The sequence below is a fragment of the Mandrillus leucophaeus genome, unplaced genomic scaffold, assembly GCF_000951045.1.
Source record: "Mandrillus leucophaeus isolate KB7577 unplaced genomic scaffold, Mleu.le_1.0 Scaffold325, whole genome shotgun sequence".
NCBI lineage: Eukaryota > Metazoa > Chordata > Mammalia > Primates > Cercopithecidae > Mandrillus > Mandrillus leucophaeus.
Genome location: NW_012103421.1, coordinates 505,744 through 526,764, shown reverse-complemented (window position 1 = coordinate 526,764; position 21,021 = coordinate 505,744). Strand labels below are relative to the sequence as shown.

The 21,021-nt window shown below is 49.4% G+C and overlaps 1 protein-coding gene across 4 annotated transcripts in view; it reads right to left on the bottom strand.

Annotated features, from left to right (window-relative positions):
* Positions 1 to 21,021, bottom strand: part of CARS (cysteinyl-tRNA synthetase) — a 57,387-nt gene that overhangs the window by 22,104 nt on the left and 14,262 nt on the right. For 3 of the 4 annotated variants that reach the window (XM_011988190.1, XM_011988189.1, XM_011988188.1), the window contains 8 exons: positions 18,725 to 18,816; positions 17,454 to 17,542; positions 16,387 to 16,483; positions 15,757 to 15,855; positions 14,504 to 14,653; positions 5,568 to 5,708; positions 5,262 to 5,350; positions 3,955 to 4,076 (listed from right to left, as the gene is read on the bottom strand). In XM_011988190.1, the coding sequence (XP_011843580.1) occupies positions 3,955 to 4,076; positions 5,262 to 5,350; positions 5,568 to 5,708; positions 14,504 to 14,653; positions 15,757 to 15,855; positions 16,387 to 16,483; positions 17,454 to 17,542; positions 18,725 to 18,816 (879 nt within the window). Of the gene's footprint in view, positions 1 to 3,954; positions 4,077 to 5,261; positions 5,351 to 5,567; positions 5,709 to 14,503; positions 14,654 to 15,756; positions 15,856 to 16,386; positions 16,484 to 17,453; positions 17,590 to 18,724; positions 18,817 to 21,021 lie in introns of all 4 variants that reach the window. The other variant, XM_011988191.1, reaches the window with a different exon arrangement.

Here is a 21,021-nt window from a genome sequence, read left to right as displayed (position 1 = left end):
TGACTGTGGAGGGGTGGAAATCCATGTCCCTCTTTCGTCCTGCATATTTGCTGTTAGATTCTACTCCTGTTTCCTGGAACTTAAACCAATGCTGAAGTCATTCTGGAAGAAAATGGGTCCAAGAATAAATGATACTTAAGAAAAAGAGCCTAGATGGGGCCCATAGCAAAATTCTTCATAAAGTGGTGAGTCAGTGTGCTCTAGCTGCCTCCGGAACATTCCTTCACCACGTGACCTGAGGGCACTGCTCCACTTACCACTCCCAATTTTCCCATGCGCTTCAGGTTTCCTCCTGGCATCTAAGTGTCAAATGCAGTGTGAGTTATTCACGGCTTCCTCTAAGGACTTTAAGAAACGCTCGACTATATCCATAGTTACATTCCGTTTTTGTCTTGTTATTCAAACATACATACATACATACATACACACACACAGGATCTTGCTCTGTCACCCCAGCTGGAGAGCAAGGGTGTAATCACAGCTCGCTACAGCCTCGACCTCCCTGCCTCAAGCAACCCTGTCACATCAACCCCCTGAGTAGCTGGGACTACAGGTGCATGATACCACGCTCAGTTAATTTTTAAATTTTTTTTAGAGATGGGGTCTCACTACGTTGCCCATGCTGGTCTCGATTTCCTGGCCTCAAGCAATCCTCCTGCCTCGGCCTCCCAAAGTGCTGAATTATAGGCATGAGCTATAATTCAGCCCTAATATGTTTTTCAATCTTCTACTTTCATTAATTAAACTTGCTGGCCGGGCGTGGTGGCTCACGCCTCTAATCCCAGCACTTTGGGAGGCTGAGGCGGGCGGATCACAAGGTCAGGAGATCAAGACCACGGTGAAACCCCGTCTCTACTAAAAATACAAAAATTAGCCGGGTGCGGTGGCGGGCGCCTGTAGTCCCAGCTACTCAGGAGGCTGAGGCAGGAAAATGGCGTGAACCCGGGAGGCGGAGCTTGCAGTGCAGCCGAGATTGCACCATTGTGCTCCAGCCTGGGCGACAGAGCGCGACTCTGTCCCCCCAAAAAAAAAAAAAAATTTGCTAAGGGTTTTTCTATATTATTTTTTGAGAAGAATCAGCTTTTGGCTTTTACAATTATTTGTTTCTTTAATCTCTGATTTTACTTTATGTCCTCCTATTTCTTTCCACTTCTTCTTGTTCCTTTCTCGACTTTTTGACTCACTGCTTAGCTCACTTATTTCCTTTCTTTAAATTTGAGATGGAGTCTGTCTGTCACCCAGGTTGGAGTGCAGTGGCACGATCTCAGCTCACTGCAACCTCCGCCTCTGGGGTTCAAGCGATTCTTCTGCCTCGCCCTCCCAAGTAGCTGGGACTACAGGCAAGCACCACCACGCCCAGCTAACTTTTGTATTTTTAGTAGAGATGGGGTTTCATCACATTGGCCAGGCTAGTCACGAACTCCTGACCTTGTGATCTGCCTGCCTTGGCCTCCCAAAGTGCTGGGATTACAGGAGTGAGCCACTGTGCCTGGCGGCTCACTCATTTTTAATCTTTGTTTTTTAATAACTACATTTAAAAACATCAATTTCCTCTAATTGGTGCTTTAGAGGCATTCTCCAGATTCGGTGTGTGGCAGCTTTGCTCCTACTCTGCTTAAACACCCCTTAATTCCCATCATGGTTTTCTTTCCTAGGAGTTATCCAGGAGCATGATTTCAACCGCCCAGACAAGTTTGTACACTTCAGATGTCCTGTTAGTGTTGGTATCTTTTTTATTAAAAAAATTTTTTTAAATGTTTTTGAGACAGTCTTGCTCTGTTGCCCAGGCTGGAGTGCAACGGCACAATCAGGGCTCACTGCAGCCTCGACCTGTTGGGCTCAAGTGATCCTCTTGCCTCAGGCTCTTAAGTAGCTGGGACTATAGGCACATGCCACCACATCCAGCTCATTTTTAAACTTTTTGTAGAAAGGGGGTCTCCCTATGTTGCCCAGGCTGGTCTTGAACTCCCAGACTCAAGCGATCCTCCTGCCTCGGCCTCCCAAAGTGCCGGGATGACAGGTGTGGACCGCCATATCCGGCCAAGTATTGTTATCTAATACAATTGCTCTGTGGTCGGAGAATGAGGTCTCCTTGAAAACGGTTCTTTGGGATTTCTGGAAATCTCTTTCTGCGGCCTGGCGTATGGTTCTGTGCTCTTGGAAGGAAAGGATGTTCTTTAATTCCTGAGTGCGATGTTCCCAGCTCTCAAACCAAGCCTGTTAACTGTATTTCAAACCTTCCATACCCATATTAATTCTTGGCCTACGTGATCTGTCAACTCTGGGGAAGTGTGTGAAATGTGGGTGTGTCCACTCTGGTTCTAGGATTGTGGAGGCTTCTGGTCCACAGAGGCCCAAGCTGCATCCTCTCAGAGCTGAGGCATTTTATCATCACAAACCCGCCCCTCTACTCACAAACCGGGAGCCTAAAATGCCATGGGTCTGATACTTACATGTTAACCTGGCTACCTCTATCTTTTCTCAGTCTGTGTTGTGTGGTTTTATTATTATTTTTTTTGAAGCAGAGTCTCATTCTGTCACCCAGGCTGGAGCGCAGTGGCACTATCTTGGCTCACTATAACCTCTGCCTCCCGGGTTCAAGTGATTCTCATGCCTCAGCCTCTTGAGTAGCTGGGATTACAGGCATGCACCACCACACCCAGCTAATTTGTGTATTTTTAGTAGAGATGGGGTTTCACCATGTTGGCCAGGCTGGTCTCGAACTCCCAACCCTCAGGTGATCCGCCCACCTCAGCCTCCCAAAGTGCTGGGATTATAGGCATGAGCCACTGCACCTTTATTTTAGGTTCTGATATTTCTTTAGGATAGAGACCTAAAATTAGATCAAAAAGTACGAACATTTTTATGGCCAAATTTGTCTTCCAGAAAGACGAGGGCAGGCGGGGCGGGGGTACAGAACGTGCCCTGGCACACTGAGGGAATTCCCACTCTGCAGGGAGGCTTCCCACCTTGCCTCTTGTGGATGTGTCCCCAGATTCACTTCAGGAATAAACATGAAGAAAACGCCAATGAAAGGGTTCCCGATATAATTCTGCCTGGTCTATAAAAAGCCCGACATCTGTGTTTGAAGCATTTGGATCCAGATGGGTGCAGAGGCTGTTGTCAAATATGCATCACTCAGCACACATCCCGGCACCCCACAATCCTCCTAAACCTCACATGCTCAGCCAGCAAACACCAGCCTGAGAATCCAGGCCCCAGGGGCCACTATGTTTCTCAAGACAGCGCTGTGTTTACTGTCTTTTGTTTCTTAAAAAATAACGCACCATAAAAAAATGAAATCCTGTCTTTTACAGCAACATGGATGGAACTGGAAGATGTTCTGTTAAGTGAAATAAGCCAGGCAGAGAAAGACAAGTATCACATGTTCTCTCTCTTATGTGGGAGCTAAAAAATGGTGGACCTCAAGGAGATATAGAGTAGAACAGCGGTCACCAGAGGCTGAGAAGGGTTAGGTTAGGGCGAGGGAGTGAAGAGAGGTTGGTTTCTAGGCACAAACACACAGATAGAAGGAATAAGTTCTTGTGTTCAACAGCACAGTAGTGTGACTACAGTTACCAAAAAATTTGTGGTATATTTCAAAATAGCTAGAAGATCTGGAACATTCCCAATGCAAAGAAAAGATAAATGTCTAAGATGAGGAGCATCCTAATTACCCTGATCATTACACATTGTGTGCATGTATTAAAACATCACATGTACTCCGTAAATTGCACAATTATTATGTATCAATTAAAAAAACACATTTCATGGTCTTAGAGCTGCATAACGGTGAGTGTAGAAAACTCCTAAAATTCCTTCAGGTGAAAAACCACTGTTCCCAAGAGACTGAGGGGTGGGCTCAGCGCAGCCTCCGTGGCCATGCAGAGTAAACACAACCCAAGCTGTGCCAGGAGGGAGAGCCCACAGTGCTCTCAGGCATGCCCTCCTCACCTTCCCCTTCCTGAAGGGCTTTCTGATCACCAACGGCCTCAGGCACCAGCTTCCCATAGGAGTGCTTCTCGCTAGAAGCAAACTTCGCTGTATCAAAGTAGACAGACCCATTGGAGACATAGCTGGAAAACAAAAAAGGAATTGGGTGGGGGGAATCTAACAGACCCAAAAGCGTTTCAGCAGGATGACAGTAACAAAATAAAGCAGGGCTATGAAACTGCGAAATCTGTGGCCTATCTACTCTCTGTGGTGGCCACTGAAAACGGTATCAGCTGTTTGGACTGAGTGGGACACGAGGGCCCATCCCGCTGAGGAGGCGGCCTGCTTGCCCTGGGCAGCTCATCCCTCTGCCTGGCGTCCTGTGACCCATGCAGCTCCCACCCTGCCTTGCTCAGGGCTGCTGCCATCCTCACTCCTGTGTGGCCTTGCCTTCCCTGAATGTCCACACACCCTCAGCTTGGCCCAGCTGAGGCTCTTGGCCTCCACGAAGCACTCCAGATTACTCCAGTCTGGAATGACCCGTCCTCTCTGAGCTTCGGCTTGCCCGTGCCTCTCAGCTTGGCACAGCCTCTTATGCTGCCTCACAGTAGTCTGTGTTAAGTGGGGAGAGAAGCAGCGCTAATGCTAAAGAGTCTCCCCGTTCCTGGCACTGTCACAACCTCTCGTTTCTCTTTCATCCAGCCAGTGTAGCTCCTGTGGGAGGGAAGCAACCTGAGGCTGGACACAGTGGGTCTCCGGGAGCAGGGGCACGGTACAGCGCTGAGCGCTACAGACAGATAACCGGGTTCCTGTTTGCATTCCCATTTGTTGGCCATTTCTGAAAATGCTTACTTTGGAGATTGAGACAATACGGGCCAGGGAAATGTGCAATGGACTCGCCAACAAAAAGTCACTAAAATCATAGCCAAGCAATAGATGCTGATGAAACGCACTCTCCCTCGGGATATGACACCAGGACTAGCGCTCTCAAAATGTCTGTGCAATGGCGCTGATGTCTGTGAAGGCCCAGCAGTATTCACACTCACCACCATGCAGCTCTGGGGCCCCATGACCAATGGTCTTGGCTGCCGAGCTTCCCAGCAGATTTTGGGTTAGGTTCTCACCATGGCCCCCAGGGCAGTGCAGACCCATCCTCCTCAGCCCCTGGGTGGGGCCCCGAGTTTCAGGAGGGTCTGCTGGGGACTTCCAGCTACGCAGCCCCAGAACACCTGCTCCTCTGCTTCCCGAACTCAGACTCAGAGCTGGGGAGCTCCTCCCTGAGCGATGTTCTGCAGCCCCCGCTCCCTAGGGAGGGCCCTTGTGCTTACCCATAACCGTTGTCCACAATCTTCTGGACGAAGTTCACGATTTCGGGCACATACTCACTAACCCGGGTTAAGACATCTGGAGGGAGAACCTGTGCAAGACATGAGAAAGCCCTGGGATTTTCCTTCTGAAAACCACACGCTCCATAAAAACGTCCCCAATTCATAAAACGAAAAGCCCATTATGCCCCTCAACTCAAGTTCAATGTTGACTTGGCCACTTAATTGAGCCAGCTTTGCCAAAACAGGAATTCAGAAACCAGGGCCCTCAGTGCAAGACAGCCAGCATGAGACAATCGTGACACTTACGTTCAGAGCCTCCATGTCTCTGTGGAACTCCCCTTCCCAGAACTTGGGCAGCTTGGAGAAGATGGAATTGTCAGTCACGTCACTGCCAAGTGTAGAATCCAGCCAGTCAGAGAGCAAATCCTTGGCCTCTTCCAGCAACACCTGAAGAGAAAGAAACAAAAACCCAGGAGTGGTCACATACTTCGTGTGAGCACATCTCGTGCAGTTGGTGTGAGTCCATCAGTGCCCTGAATTCAAAGGTGCTGGCCTTGATCTGTGAAGAGTCACCGTCTCCCAGGGAGACAGCGATGCTTACACAACTGGCTCGGCTGGGACAAACACAAGACTCCACAAACGGGCGGGTCTCACATGAACTCAGAAGAGCAGAGCCGAGGGGACCGTGGGTGCAGAGGCACTAAGAGGTGGGAGCGCCACGGTGGGCCTGGTGAGCGTGTGCAGCCCACCTGGGCCGTGCAGGGCAGGGTCATGGGCAGAGGCTGGGCAGGAGTACACAGTGTGTCATCTACACACAACCACTTGGTGCGTTCAGGAAGATTCATGACAGAGACAGCCAGAGGTTAGCAGAGACAGGCAAGGCACTGGTCCCGGAGGTCTCAAAAGCCCCATCTCCCTGATGCCATTGATTGAAGATGCCATCCCCACTTGACACACCATGGAATGGGAGGAAAAACCACCAATCCCAGCACAACATTGCGTCTGTGTGACCCAGGTACTGACCACACACACTCTAGGCATGAGACATGTCCCAAATGCACTCATGTCAGAAGAGAGAAATGTCCACCCTCCGCCTACCTTGGAGGGACCTAGCGCTCACAGTGCACTGACCTGGACCTAGGACAGGACGTGGCACCAAGCAGATGGTCTGTGGCCTACTACGGGGATGGGAGGCAGAGAACCAAGGATAGAGGGAAAAAGTGTAGGAAAATGGCCTGGCGGACAGTGAGGACACAGGGTGGACAGAGAAGCCACAACACAGAGAGAGAAGGGGAACAGGGCCCATGTGGGCCAGGCTCTTGACGCAGTCCCTGCCTACAGCTCCTGAATCAAACAGATGAGTTAATGTATTGCAGGCCTGCGAGTGGCAAGGCACGTCTGCAGGAGTGAGCACACCCTCCCATCACGGCGGGGCATCCAGTGCGTAGACAAGCACCAAAAGCAGGGTGTGCGCCCTGGGGAGCAAAGGCTGCCAAGTCTGCTGCCTGGAAAGCAAACTCTGGGCCTGTCCCAAGAACAGGGACACGTGCATCCTGGCCCTCAGGGTCACCAAGGCCATGACCCAGCACGAACTGATGTCCTAATCAAGGTCACCAAACATCCAAGCACATGAGCAACTGTGAATGGGAGTCAGCAGAAACGACAAACAGATGGACGCTTCAGATGCAAGAGTTATCAGATACATAATACAATCCACTAAGTATGACATGCTTAAAGAAATAAGGAGACTGACAGATACGCAATAGCAAGCAGGGAGAGGCCAGCAAAATGGCCCAGGTAGATCTGAAAATAGAAGCGAACGGAACCTGCAGAGATGAAATCTATTAACCGGCGAAAGAGTGTTACGTACCCCACTGAGTGACTGTCTTTCACTTCCTGTCTGAAGGAGAATTTGTGAACAGGAAGACAGAGCTGAAGAAGTCATTCAAAATGGAATAGAGACAAGAAGGAAAATATGAAAGACAGGTTAAGAGACACGGAGAAGGATGAGATGAAATGACGAGACCTACATCTAATTGGCATCCCAGAGGAGAAGAGGGAGGGAATTGAGTAAACGTGATACTTGAAGATGTGTCTGAGAATTTCTCGAAACCCAGGCAACAATCCAGACCCAGGAAGCACACAAAATATCCAATAGGATAAGTAAAAACAAATCTCTTATAATGTCTTAGTCAAATAGCAGAAAACTGAAAAGAGAGAATATTTTTATAAGGTGCCTGATAGAAAAGGCATATTTACCGATCAAAGAAAAGTGATTTGAAGGGCAACCGATGTTTTCAACAACAGCCAACAATGGAAGCTAGAAGACAGCAGCCACCTGGAACAAACAGGGAGAGACACACACTTCGAGACAGACAAAAGCTGCTTCCCACCAATACTTCTAAGATGATGTTTCTAAAACTTGCCTGGTGATAGGATTGGAATACTCAAGGCTGCTGGTCAAGCATACAGATTAACCATCAAAATGTATAAATACAAAAAGATAAGAGACTTCTGGTTTCAGTTTCACGTAAGTCAGGAGCTTGGAAGTTGTCACTCTACCTAACAATAGGTAAAAAGCTGAACAAACTGAAAAACCAACTCTTCTTAGATCCATAAGAGAAGTAAGGTCATAGGGCAAACCACTGCCCCCCAAACTGGAGAGACCAACAGGAGAAGACAGAGAATCACAACTTACCAGAGCAGAGACTCATAAGCTGAAAACTTACTGGGGAAGGAAAACCAGGACTGTAACTGAGAGATTGCTGTACGCTTGGTGTAGGCAAGTCAGACAGCTGAAAACTCCAGGGACCCAGTCAAAGGGGACCCAACACTTTTGTGAGTTTTACCTCTAGGAACCTGACCAGGCTCTTACAGTGAATACTGGAAAAAAATCCCCTTGTGTTTCCAATAGCAAGAAGGGAAAGGAAGCATTCCAAAATACACCAGTGCACTCTGTTCTTTTCTTTTCTTCTCTTTCTCTCTCTCTCTCTTTCCTTCTTTCTTTCTTTCTTTTTTGAGACAGAGTCTAGCTCTGTCGCCAGGCTGGAGTGCAGTGGTGCAATCTCGGCTCACTGCAACCTCCGCCTCCCGGGTTCAAGCAATTCTCCTGCCTCAGCCTCCTGAGTAGAAGGGATTACAAGCACGTGACGCCACGCCCAACTAATTTTTGCATTTTCAATAGAGATTTCACCATGTTGGCCAGGATGGTCTCAATCTCCTGACCTCGTGATCTGCCCATTTGGGCCTCCCAAAGTGCTGGGATTTCAGGCGTGAGCCACCGCACCCGGCCAATAACTGGTAGGTCAGAAGTACAGGTAACAAACTACTACTTTCAATTGACATCTGAACTGGGGACAGTCTTACAGGACTAAGCCTTCAACCTGTCCGATCTGGCACTGCCTCCTGGCAGATTGTGTTGGAAATGAATTAAATTACAGGACTCCCAGCTGATGCTTGCTAGAGAACTGACAGGTTGTTGGGGCAGAGGTGGGTTGGGTGAGGGAGAAATCCCTACACAATTTAAACATTGTTTCCCCCTCCCTCAAACAGAAGCCAATCTGAAATGGCTACACACTGTAGGATTCCAAGTATGTGACATTCTGGAAAAGGCAAAACTATGGAGACAGTAAAAAGACTAGCTGTTGTCAGGAGTTGGGGTGGGGAGGGAGGGATAATAGCTGGAGCACAGAGGATGTTCAGGGCAGTGAAACTATTCTGTGTGATACTGTAATGGTGGATACGAGATAGTATTTGTCCAAACCCACAGGATGTACAATCCTGAGAGTGAATCCTAATGCAAACCACAGACTCAGGGTCATGACGTTCAGTGCAGGTTCACTGACTGTAACAAACGTACCCTCTGGTGGGTGCGGACACCGGGGGAGGTGATGGTGAGGTGGGTAGGGGATATACATGTGACCTCTCACTTCTGATGTGAACCAGAATCTACTCTAAAAAAAGAACTTTTTTTTTCTAAAAAGTGAAAAAATAAGGGGAAACAGACAAATTCACCATCAGAGGAGGAGTTTTGTTTTGGTTCTTGTTTTTGTTTTTTAGGAAACTGTATGAATAGGCTAAGCCAGCAGGAAGAATTAGCAAAGACACACAAAATATTAACAACATGGCCAACAGGTATAGCTAAGCGGATGGCATGTGGGACTGTGCAGTAGGTGATCAGACCAAATCTTCTCAAGCACAAGAGAACATTCAGAAGCCAGCACACACAGGGGCCACAACACAAGTCTCTGTTCAGATCCAGCTCGGGACAGACCATACTCTCCAACCACTGGGTAATTAAGTTATAAGGGAATAACACTAAGTTAATATGAAAAAATACCATCCATTTGGAAATTTCAAACTTCTAGGTAATTTTAGATAATTAACTTTTAGATAATTACATCTAGATCATTCCTGGGCTAAAAAATCCAAAATGGATATTAGAAATTGTTCACAAGTACATGATGTCAAATTTTGCAGCAAAAACACTCAGAGGAAAATGTATAGCCTTAAATTCTTAAATCAGAAAATGAGCTAAACTGCTAAGTGAGACAATGAAAAACAGAATAAATCCAAAGAAAAAAAGAAGAAAAGAAGTAATAAAGAATGGACAAAAACTGATAAAAACAAAAAGACTAGAGAGGATCGACACAACAAAACTGGATCTGAGATACCGGTTCTTTTTTTTTTTTTTTTTTTTGAGACGGAGTCTCGCTCTGTTGCCCAGCCTGGAGTGCAGTGGCCGGATCTCAGCTCACTGCAAGCTCCGCCTCCCGGGTTCACACCATTCTCCTGCCTCAGCCTCCCGAGTAGCTGGGACTACAGGCGCCCGCCACCTCGCCCGGCTAGTGTTTTGTATTTTTCAGTAGAGACGGGGTTTCACTGGGTTAGCCAGGATGGTCTCGATCTCCTGACCTCGTGATCCGCCCGTCTCGGCCTCCCAAAGTGCTGGGATTACAGGCTTGAGCCACTGCGCCCGGCTGAGATACTGGTTCTTAGATACAACATGCAAAATCCCAACAGTGTCTTACATGGAACTTGATAAGCTGAGGCTTCAAAACACACCTAACGACAAAACCAAGATGGGGCCTCTTACCCGCCAGATACGTGTGAGAGACAGCATGACACTCCTGCAGGACGGGACAATTTTTATAAATTTTTAAAATTTTAAATTCTTAAATGTTTTGTAGAGATAAGAGTCTCACTATGTTGTCCTGGTTGATCTCAAGCTCCTGGGCTCAAGGGATCCTCTTGCCTTGGCCTCCCAAGGTGCTATGATCACAGGCACGAGCCACTGCACCTGGTCTGGGCTGGACAATTTGACCAACAGAACGGAACTAAGAGACACAAACACATGGAGACCCAACATGTAACGGAGATAATTTGTGTCTTAGTCTGTTTTTGTTTTGTTTTGTTTTTGAGAAAGTCTCACTCTGTTGCCCAGGCTGGAGTGCAGTGGCGTGATCTCGGCTCACTACAACCTCCGCCTCCTGGGTTCAAGCTATTCTCCTGCCTCAGCCTCCAGAGTAGCTGGGATTACAGGCGCCCGCCACCACACCTGGCTAATTTTTGTATTTTTAGTAGAGACGGTGTTTTGCCATGTTGGTCAGGCTGGTCTCAAACCCCCGACCTCAGGTGATCCGCCCACCTCAGCCTCCCAAAATGCTAGGATTATAGGTGCGACCCATTGCGCCTGGCTGGGAATGGGTAAATTTTTTTTTTTTTTCTTTTTGAGACAGAGTCTTGGTCTGTCGCCAGGCTGGAGTGCAATGGCACGATCTTGGCTCACTGCAACCTCTGACTTCCTGGTTCAAGGGATTCTCCCACCTCAGCCTCCCGAGTAGCTGGAATTACAGATGCGCACCACCATGCCCAGCTAATTTTTTGTGTTTTTAGTAGAGATGGGGTTTCATCATGTTGGCCAGGATGGTCTCGATCTCCTGACCTCTTGATCTGCCCACCTTGGCATCCCAAAGTGCTGGATTACAGGCGTGAGCCACCATGCCCGGCCTGGGAATGGGTAATTTTAAAAGAAAATTTGTTTCTTACAATTCTGTAGGCTGGGAAGTTCAAGGTCAAGGGGCCACATCTGTTCTGGGCCTTCTTGCTGGTGGGGACTCTCCGCAGAGTCCCAGGGTGGCATGGAGCATCACATGGCCGGGGCCTCATGAAGGCCAAACTGGCTTCTGTAACAGCCCCACTCTCATGATAACTACCCCACTCCTGGGATAACCCATTAATCCATTAACTCATTCCTGAGGGCAGAGCTCTCATGACCCAGTCACCTCTAAAAGGCCTTACCTCTTAACACTGTTACACTAGGGAGTAAGTTTCAACATGAGCTTTGGAGGGGACAAACATTCAAATCATAGAAATCAGTATCAGAAGACATAAGAATGATACAAAACAGTAAGAAAAGGACCAATAACCGCATGGGAAAGGGGGAGACATGGGGGCACAGAATCACAGCTGGAAGCAAGCATGTGACAAAATGCTCAGTCTCAGGAAAGGTTGGAAAAAGGGACATTGAAACCAAACAAATCAGCACTTTGCATTCATGGCATTGTTGAAAGGGAAGAATCTGACAATACAAATGTGGGGTGGGTGTATGTGCAAATACACAGCATACCCGAAATGTGGTAGAGGAAGAAGAAATTTGCATAGACATTTCTTTATTTCTTTTTTTTTTAAGAGTCTGGGTCTCACTCTGCTGCCCAGGCTGGAGTGCAGTGGTGCGATCATGGCTCACTGCAGCCTCAAACTCCTTGGCTCAGGTAATTGTCTCACCTCAGCCTCCCCAGTAGCTGGAACCACAGGCATGCGTCACCATGCTTGGCTGGTTTTTAAATTTTTTGTAGAAATAGTCTCACTATATTGCCTAGGCTGGTCTGGAGCTCCTGGGCTCAAGTGATCCTCTTGCCCTGGCTTCCCAAAGTGCTGGGATTGTAGGTGTGAGCCACTGTGCCTGGCCACATAGACATTTCTGATATGGCTACTGTGAAGATAAGAATGAGCCTAGCAGGTCTGTGTCTGCCACCTGAGACAGGCCTGCCTGTAGAGCTGGCCATTGGCTGTCATCCAGGAGCTGAAATGTCCCCTGTGCTAAGAGGCCGGGAAACCCAGCTCTGCGGCAGCAGCCCCGTGGGCTGTTGAACAAACACTGTGGCTTATGTAGGTGGAACCCCAGCTTTCCTTCTGGGGAGTCGGGAATTGTGGCATGTGCCAGGCAGAGGGGGCCTATGTGATGGGCTTCCCTAGGGAGGGACATTTCACACATATGGCTGCATTGTTTCCTGGTGGGGGAAAGTGTGCTGTGTCCCCTCATGGGAGGGAGGGAGGAAGCTTCAGCAGCCTGTCCGTGGATGACTGAAGACTCTGCCTGAGATTCTGCAACCACGCTGTGTCACTGTTATAAACCTTAGATGAGATGATAAGTCAATGCCAAGTCTCATGAGTCCTTCTAGAGGACCCCAGAATGTGTGGGCAGTGTTGGGAACCCCCGACACAGTCACCCACATATATCCTATACAACCCAGCAATTCCACTTGCAGGTATACGGCCTAAAGAAACTTGCAAATGTCTACCTAGAGACAACACAAAACAACTCACGGTTCAGGAAAAGACGCTCCACATCACTAGTTATTAGGGAAATGCAAACCAAAACCATAGGATATACCACCTCACACCTACTAGAATGGAAAAAATGAAGAATAACAAGCTTTGGCAAGGACACGGAGAAAACAGAACCCCAGTGCACTATGGGTGCGAATGAGTAATAGCGCAGCCACTGCAGAAACAATACAGTGGTTACGCGGAATATCAAAAATAGAATCATCCTATGACCCAGCAATTCCACTTCTGGGTATGTCCCCAAAAGAAGTGAAAGCAAGAACTCAAACAGATATTTGTACACCCAGGTTTACGGCAGCATTACTCGCAATCGTCAAAATGTGGAAACCACCCACGTGTGCAAGGGCAGGTGAAAGGATGAGCAAAATGTGGCCCATCTATATACAACAGAGCATCGTTCAGTCACAGGAAGGAAGCAGAGTCTGTCACGTGCTACAGCATGGGTCAACCATGGGGACACTACGCTGGGCAAAATAAACCAGACACAAAAGGACACTGTCTCTACCAAAAAAAAAAAAAAAAAAGCTTTTAAAAATGGCTAAGATGGTAAATTTCTTATAATGTGTGCTTTACCACAATTTAAAAATATATATATTAGTGGAACAACTGGGAAAAAAATTACAGCAGCATTGTTGGTAACAAGGAAACCCAACTGCCTGTCCCAGGAGAACAGACGGACAGCTCGGCCCCCAGGCAGGCACTGAGGGAGTGACAGTGACCACATGCGGTCCGTCCCAGAAGCACAGCTTGGGTGAAAGCACACTCATGACTACACACACGTGGCGCGTTTCCATGAAGTTTGGAAACAGGCACAACGAAGCGATCTGCTGAGTCAGGACACAGAAAAGACCAAACTAGAAAGAAACATGCCGGCGAAGGGCAGACGCGGACTCCCTGCCCCATCACTGAGGTGGGGCCAGGGCAGCGGTGAGGGAAGGCAGTGCTGCGGCCTAAGTGGGGCCTCTTTTTTCCACACACACAGCTGCAGCCATCTCTTCTCTTTTCCATCGAGTTCTTAAAGGGTGACCAGCAGGTGGCGCTGGCACAAAGGAGAAGGCCTTCCTGACAGGGTGCCAGCCACAGGGGGAAGGCCTGAGGAAGAGGGCAGGGTCCCCTCTGCACCCAGGTCTCTCCCCTGTGTCTGAAGGAGATCTCGGCAGGGGCAGCAGAGCTGGTCAACGTGAAGGCCCCAAGCTCAGCAGGCACCCACAGGCCTCAATTCTCAATTCAGTGGTAATCCCTGCTCCTCCTTCTCCAGAGGGTGTGGGGAGAGTCCACTGGAGAATCCTGGAACGCTTCCACAGAAGGCGGCCTCCCCACATTCCAAGTGCACCTCCTGCCTATCTGATGGGAGTGCTGGGAGGGTGTGGATCCCGAGTCTCCTTCCAGCGGCACAGGCTCTGCACCCAGGAAATGGGGCAAGAGGGTGTGGGAGGGGAGGGGCACTGACTCTGCCACCACAGAACAGTGCCAACTGCCGCAGTGGGGCTACAGGAGACACAGCGTGTCTTCCACTAAGACAAACTGTGGAATCAGTCCGTGCACACAGATCCGTCTATGCACGGCCCGACATGTGACCCGAAAGGGCTGGCTGGAGACATGTGAAGCCTCACCTCCATACAGCTGTTGACTTCCTCTCCCGTGAGTCTGGACTGCACAGCTTTCTCAAGCGGTTCTGTGGCAAGCTGCACTTCGTGCTGAATCCGTTCGAGCATCTGCTTTTTATCAGGATCCGTGGTCTCATTTAATTTTACTGAAAATGGCTACAACCATAAAGAGATGTCAAACCTATTAGATACTGCTCAGCAAAACCCCGAGTTCATAAAGGTGATTCCAGGTAGGAAACAGACCAGTTTTTCCCACGGCCCATAGAGACAGAGAAGTTTGCACCCCAAGTGGCAGGGCAGTAAGTAACCAAGGGAGACTGAAGCACCCCGCTCAGGAGCTCCTGGTACTGCCCTCTCATGTGTGCCCCTGGACAGGGCACCTAACCTCTCTGTGCCTCAGTTTCTCCAATGCAAAATGGGTGTGAGAGCAGTATTTCTAGGGCTGTTCTGGGGATGAGGAAAAGTGGGCCACCCAGTGAGTTCCCAGCTACTCGGGAGGCTGAGGCAGGAGAACGGCGTGAACCCGGGAGGCGGAGCTTGCAGTGAGCTGAGATCCGGCCACTGCACTCCAGCCTGGGCGACAGAGCGAGACTCCGTCTCCAAAAAAAAAAAAAAAAAAAGGCGGCACTCAGGCCTCACTGACCTAAAAGATTGCTAAGCTCTAATTTTATTCCTGTTTTTAATTCCAGAGATAAAATGCCATAAACATATCTGTAATGATTACTGTAATTACTAAGGATAATTAGTAGAGAGTAAAGTCACCTATTCTTACTATTGTCATAAAAATAACTATATAATAATGGTTACTCAGAATGAAAATACTAGAGAGAACTAACTTCTTCAAAAGATTCTGGAAATTTACAGTATTACCAAATTAAAAAGCTTAGTACAGCTTTTGTATCTCAGGCAGAAGTTTCTGATTTAGTTGTGACCTTGGCATTGAAAATTAGATAGCAATATTGGCAAGCGTTTTTATAAGTGTAATTAGTGGCACCGTGATGAATTCAGTTGTTTTCCTGTAAGTGGTAGGAAAGTCACCTACTCTCCACTCCACCCCAGTGCATCTTTCCTGGTGACTTTGTCACAGGCCAGGGGACCTTACCTATCGAGACTTCAGTGCCCCTGATGGAACTGGCTTGAGTAACATACACTTTGTGAAAGCCTGTGAGACTGACACTACCCTAGGGACAGTAACCTACAAAGGACCGAGAAAAGCAAGCAAAGGGTTTGGTTTCTAGAGCAGACAGCAAGAGGCCCACCTTCAGGGCAGCCTGAACATCCTCCAAGAGCTGTGCCGCTTCAGGCCTCTTCTCCAGATACTGCTCGAACAAGTGGTTCTGCCGGGCCCTCTTGATGATCTAGGGAGGGAAGACAGACATTGGGGAGTGAAGCTTGGAACCCAGCTGCATCCCTCTGCAGCAGGCCACTCTCTCCCTTGGCCAACCCTAAGTGAGGGTGAGGGTGGTGGCAGACAACTGTGGGCCCCAGACATGCATACCATCATCAAATAGAAACACCACCCTCCATCTCCCACCTGACCAGTGCCCAAGGCCTAATGTGATCTTTGTGACACTTAACGAAATGAGCCCCGGGGGCCCCAGCTTCCCCTGCAAGCCACACGTTGAAGTGCGTACTATGGGACGCCTTCCTTCTGCACAACACCAGGGGCTACTGACCCCTGAGCAACATGCAGGTTTCTAACCTGTCTGAGCATCATAGAAGTCATATCAGCAGCATAAGTGGTAATATTAACTCATCGAGGGGATTAAAATGATGTTAAAACACAAGCTAGCTCAAGCCTACATTATTTTATTTACTTATGCAAAAGTCCTATCTTCTTTCACACAATCCAATTGCATTTAAAATTTAATCTTACAGATTCCCTTTACCTTGTCGTCAATATCCGTAATGTTCATGCAATAAAAGACATCAAATTTGAAGTAATCTTTCAACACTCTTCTCAAGATATCAAAAGAGATGTAGGACCTAAAGCAACGAAAAAACAAACATTTCCAGACCAGACGATATGTACAGCTGAACCTCCAACAACACAGGTTTCAACTGCACGGGCCCACTTATACATGATTTTCGCTGCCACCCCTGAAACAGCAAGAACCCCCTCTTCTCCTCCTCAGCCTACTCAACATGAAGATGGCAAGGAAGATGACCTTCATGATGATCCACTTCCACCTAACGAATAGTAAATATATGTCCTCTCCCTGAAGATTTTCTTCATAATATTTTCTTTTCTCTGGCTTTCTTTATCGTTAGGAATACAGTATGTAATGTATATACAAAATACGTGTTCACTGACTGGCATGCTATTGGTATGGCTTCTGGTCAACAGGAGGCTATTTTGGTAGTGAAGTTTTTGGGGAATCAAAAGTTATGTGTGGATTTTCAAATGTGCAGAGGGTCACGCCCTCTACCCTCCAGGTTGTTCAAGGGTTGACTATACATGTCCTTGGCACTGCAACTAAAACATGAACAAATAAAAGGACTCTGTGGCATCTACAGCCAGTTACTCATCAGGAGCTACAGCCATGACCATCCAGTGGTCAGGGGGGTCACAGCCAACTCAGCCTCAGGCCTGTCAGGTCTGAGTGTCACGGGAACTCAGCACCTGGGGACCCCCACCAGAGCCTGAGGGATGAGAGAAAACTTTAAGGTACGTGAGAAAAAGTGCCTAGGTCGAGTCCAGCATGTTAGCAGTGGGGCTATGGACATTTTGTTTTTGGTGATCTGTAGTCTTTCTGCAGCGAATATGGATTACTTATGGAATTAAAATTTTCATCATAAAAACAAGAGAAGAAATTCAGGCTTGATTCCTCAAATCTCAGGTCTCTGTAGCAGATCTAAGATTTCTGTGGACCTAAGATTCCCGCTGCGGATCCCAGTGGCTCTGACTTCTGCGTACAACTGCAGAAGCCGCAGGGACACTCCGCAGTGGACCTACCTGGCGTGCCCCATGTGAGATGCGTCATAGACGGTTGGCCCACAGCAATACCACGTCACCTTTTTCCCATCTTGAGGTATGAACACTTCCTTTGTTAGGAATGAAGGAATGACGATCACAAGAAATGCAAGAAACACTGCACAGGATTACCAAAAACAGCAACAAACATCACAGTGTGGCTTGTGTTTTGTGCAAACAATTCAACAGAGACCATTTTGTTTTACTGTGAAAAGTCACAGTCTCAGTGGGAGCCCAGTGAGATGTACGGCACCTCCCACCAACTGAGCCCTGGGTGGGTGGAGCCTCTTCCTCCCTGGGCTTCTACTCACCTATGGAGGGACACTATAAAGGGAATCCATGATCTTATTTATTGCTGAAATGCTGCTTATTTAACAATAACACAGCTAATATTTACTGAGTACCTACCCTGTGCTAGGCCCTGAGTTAAATACTCAATACGTAGTACACTCTAGGATGTAGGTTATGCCATTTTCTTTTAACAGATAAAGAAACTGAGGCAGACAGCACTTGGCCAGGGTCAGTCCCTGTTGGAGGAGCCCGGCTTGGAGGCCAGGACCCCTGAATCGTGGTGCTGCTCACCACTGTTCTGGCACCACCCCTCAACATCCCAGCATCCTCAGACCTCTCTGGGGGCAGTATCCTCAACCAGTTTCCCGAGGAAGGCCATGAACTCCCTCACACCTGACTCTCTGTCTGCCAAACGTGCTCCCTGATAGAAATCCAAGCACCCCCGGCCAGAGTCTGGTCTGAAATCTCTGGAGTCACTGGCCATGCCCTGAGTCAAGCAAACCATGCAAACCCCATTCTGTTAGGAACCAATCCTGCCTTCTTCTCAAAACCTGCTGTGCTCCCAGCAACATCCAGCCGGTTTACAGTTTTGCCCATCCTGCTTGGCTCACACGGTGACACCTGCTGCAACCACACGTCCTCCTGAAAGACCTGGCTGTGGATGACCTCAAGTATTCACGGCTGGGCAGAGTCCGGGAGACAAGCCAGGGTGATCCACGCCCAGAAGCCATGCGCAGGCTGCCACATGAGGCGTGATCCTTCATGTGTCTGAGTTTCAGAGGACAGCTCTGCCCCTGGGCCACAGAGATTCTAACATGGAAGTGACTGAAGGATCTTAAACCTGGATTTAAGGAACTCCAGAGCCCAACACAAGGAACGGAGAAGTCTGTTGTGTGACAAGGCACAGGGGCTGTCCTGCCTCCCATCGTGTGCATGTACCACAGCATCTGTGTCCTCCTTACCTTGTTCCTGGTGAGGCTGTTGTAAAGGTGGAGTCTGCATGGCTGGGTCCCAGCAGGAGGGGACCACTGGGGCTGGACACGCCGGCCTTTACCTGGGAGGCGAAGAGAGCGGGGTCAGGGTCCAGGGGCAGCACCAGGAAGTGCAAGTCGCCTCTTCGTCTGGAGACTTGGTTTTTACAACGGGACTATAGTTTTCCATGAAATTTACACAACGTGAAACCACGCGAACCTCGGTCAACATCACGCAGGTCAAAGACAACCGTGTCTTTCTTTTTTTTCTAGACAGAGTCTCGCTCTGTGGCCCAGGCCGGAGTGCAGTGGCGTGATCTCGGCTCACTGCAAGCTCCGCCTCCTGACAACCATGTGTTTCTTTTGCTTTCTCATATTCTGTATGGCAGCGTACCCCAACACCACCCTTGGAACCCAGAAGGACTGAGGAATGCCTACACAGCGTGCTCAGCACACTCCACTGCTCTTCAAATACTGGCCCCTTGCTGGCAGTGAGGACACCACCACCCGGCACTCCTGGATCAGTCAGGGCTCAACACTGACAAGGTATGGTCTGTGCCGCCGCAGTCCTGGGAACCTCCCCCTCCCAGAATCCCTCACCTGGACAAAGTGAGGATTTTGGGGACTCTTCTTGGGACAGAGGCCACCTCCAAGCCTCCAAGCCCTGGCAACAGAGGCCAGGAGTCAGAGCAGAAAGGACCCCACCGTGGCCACTGCCAGCAGGCAAGACTGGCTCCAGCCCAGCTCCTCCTCACCACTTCGGACACTGCAGAAGCCAGCGGCTGGCTCCCAGCTCTGGGCCCGCAGCCCAGCAGACTCTGATCCAGACACTGGGCTTCAAGCTCCACACAGGTCTATACTGCCTTCAGAAATAACCTGAGCTCCTCTCAGCCCCCAGGCAGAGACCCTTGCCAGCTAGCCCCTCAGTGCAGTCACCTCCTCCTAGCCAGACTTCCCCAGTTGTTCCCCTCCACTCGCCTGTGGGCTGCCTGGGCTGCTCTGACCACACTGCTTCCAGGCCTGGCTTCCAACCTGGCATGAGGCTGTCCTTACACAACCTACATCTGGGACCCCTGAAGGGGCAGAGCTCTGTCCCTGGGGCCAGGGGCAGTCAGAGGGTGATTATTCATCCTCTGAAACGTCAATCCTGCAAAGCTGGGTGTGGAGGATGGTACCTGGTGACTTTGCCATTGTCGTCGGCCGGCTCCTGCCTGCCCTGCCCCCTCAGCAGATCCCCACTTTCCTCCACAGTCGTCTCCTACAGGTCCAGGTTCTGCGTTACGCTCTGCTGGACACCTCTGACCCCAGCTGGTGCCTGGCCCTGGGAAGGGCTTCACATATCGCTGCTGAGTGGCACCAGGAAGGCCTACAAGATGGATACTCCTGGCACTGACCTGTGCCCACCCCTGCAGGCCGCCTGGCAGCTCACCAGGGTGCTCGCATCCTGCCTCCTCTTGTCCTTGGTTTCTGTGCCACAGAGTCTGGCAGCATGGCCAGCAAATCGCCACACAGTGATCACGGGGAGGTTGGTCCTGGGCACCAGCCATCTCCTGGCCTCCTGGCTCTTGCTTGGGCCACAAGAGCCAGGACGGCAGACGCTGATGACAAACAGGCCAAGGGCAGGAAGGAGGGCGGCTGCAGTGTGTGTGTCTGGGCAGGAAGGGAAGCGTGGGCAGACAGGAGATGGGGCAGGAGACGGAGACAGGTCCAGTGCTCAGCAGGAGCCCCCACTCTAGGTGAGTTCCAGCAGTCACAGGCGGTCAGATTCTAAAGCATAGGAAACCCCCAGTCCTAATCAAACATCAAGTGCTTATTGAGGCCAAGTGTAGCTTGGCCTCAGTTCACGTTAAATGCCTCACAAGCCCTTGAAGGAGAATCTCACTCAATGCCTGGGGGCATTCAACCGGTCACTCTAGGATCCGGTCACTCTAGGATCCCTCACTCTCCTCCCTCACTAAGACCCTGGAACTCCTTCCATAGGACACTGCTGCCATCTCAGACAGCTGGAGACACTGCCCAGAAACAGCCATGAGGCCACGGGATCATCACACTTGCCCTGCTATGAGGAAAGGGCCCAGGGTTCACAGGACTGAAAGTTCGTCCAAGAAGCCTGGCCACAGCCAGTATTCCAGCTCCCCTAAGGCTGCTACCACCATACAGCTGGCGATGGGCTCCCCAGGAAACGGGTTACCAGGCCCAGATATACAAATTCAGATTTGCAAAAGGGAAGAACTGAGAGATACCACATAAGGACCCTTGTCCCCCCGGCTTTTTTTTTTTTTTTTTTT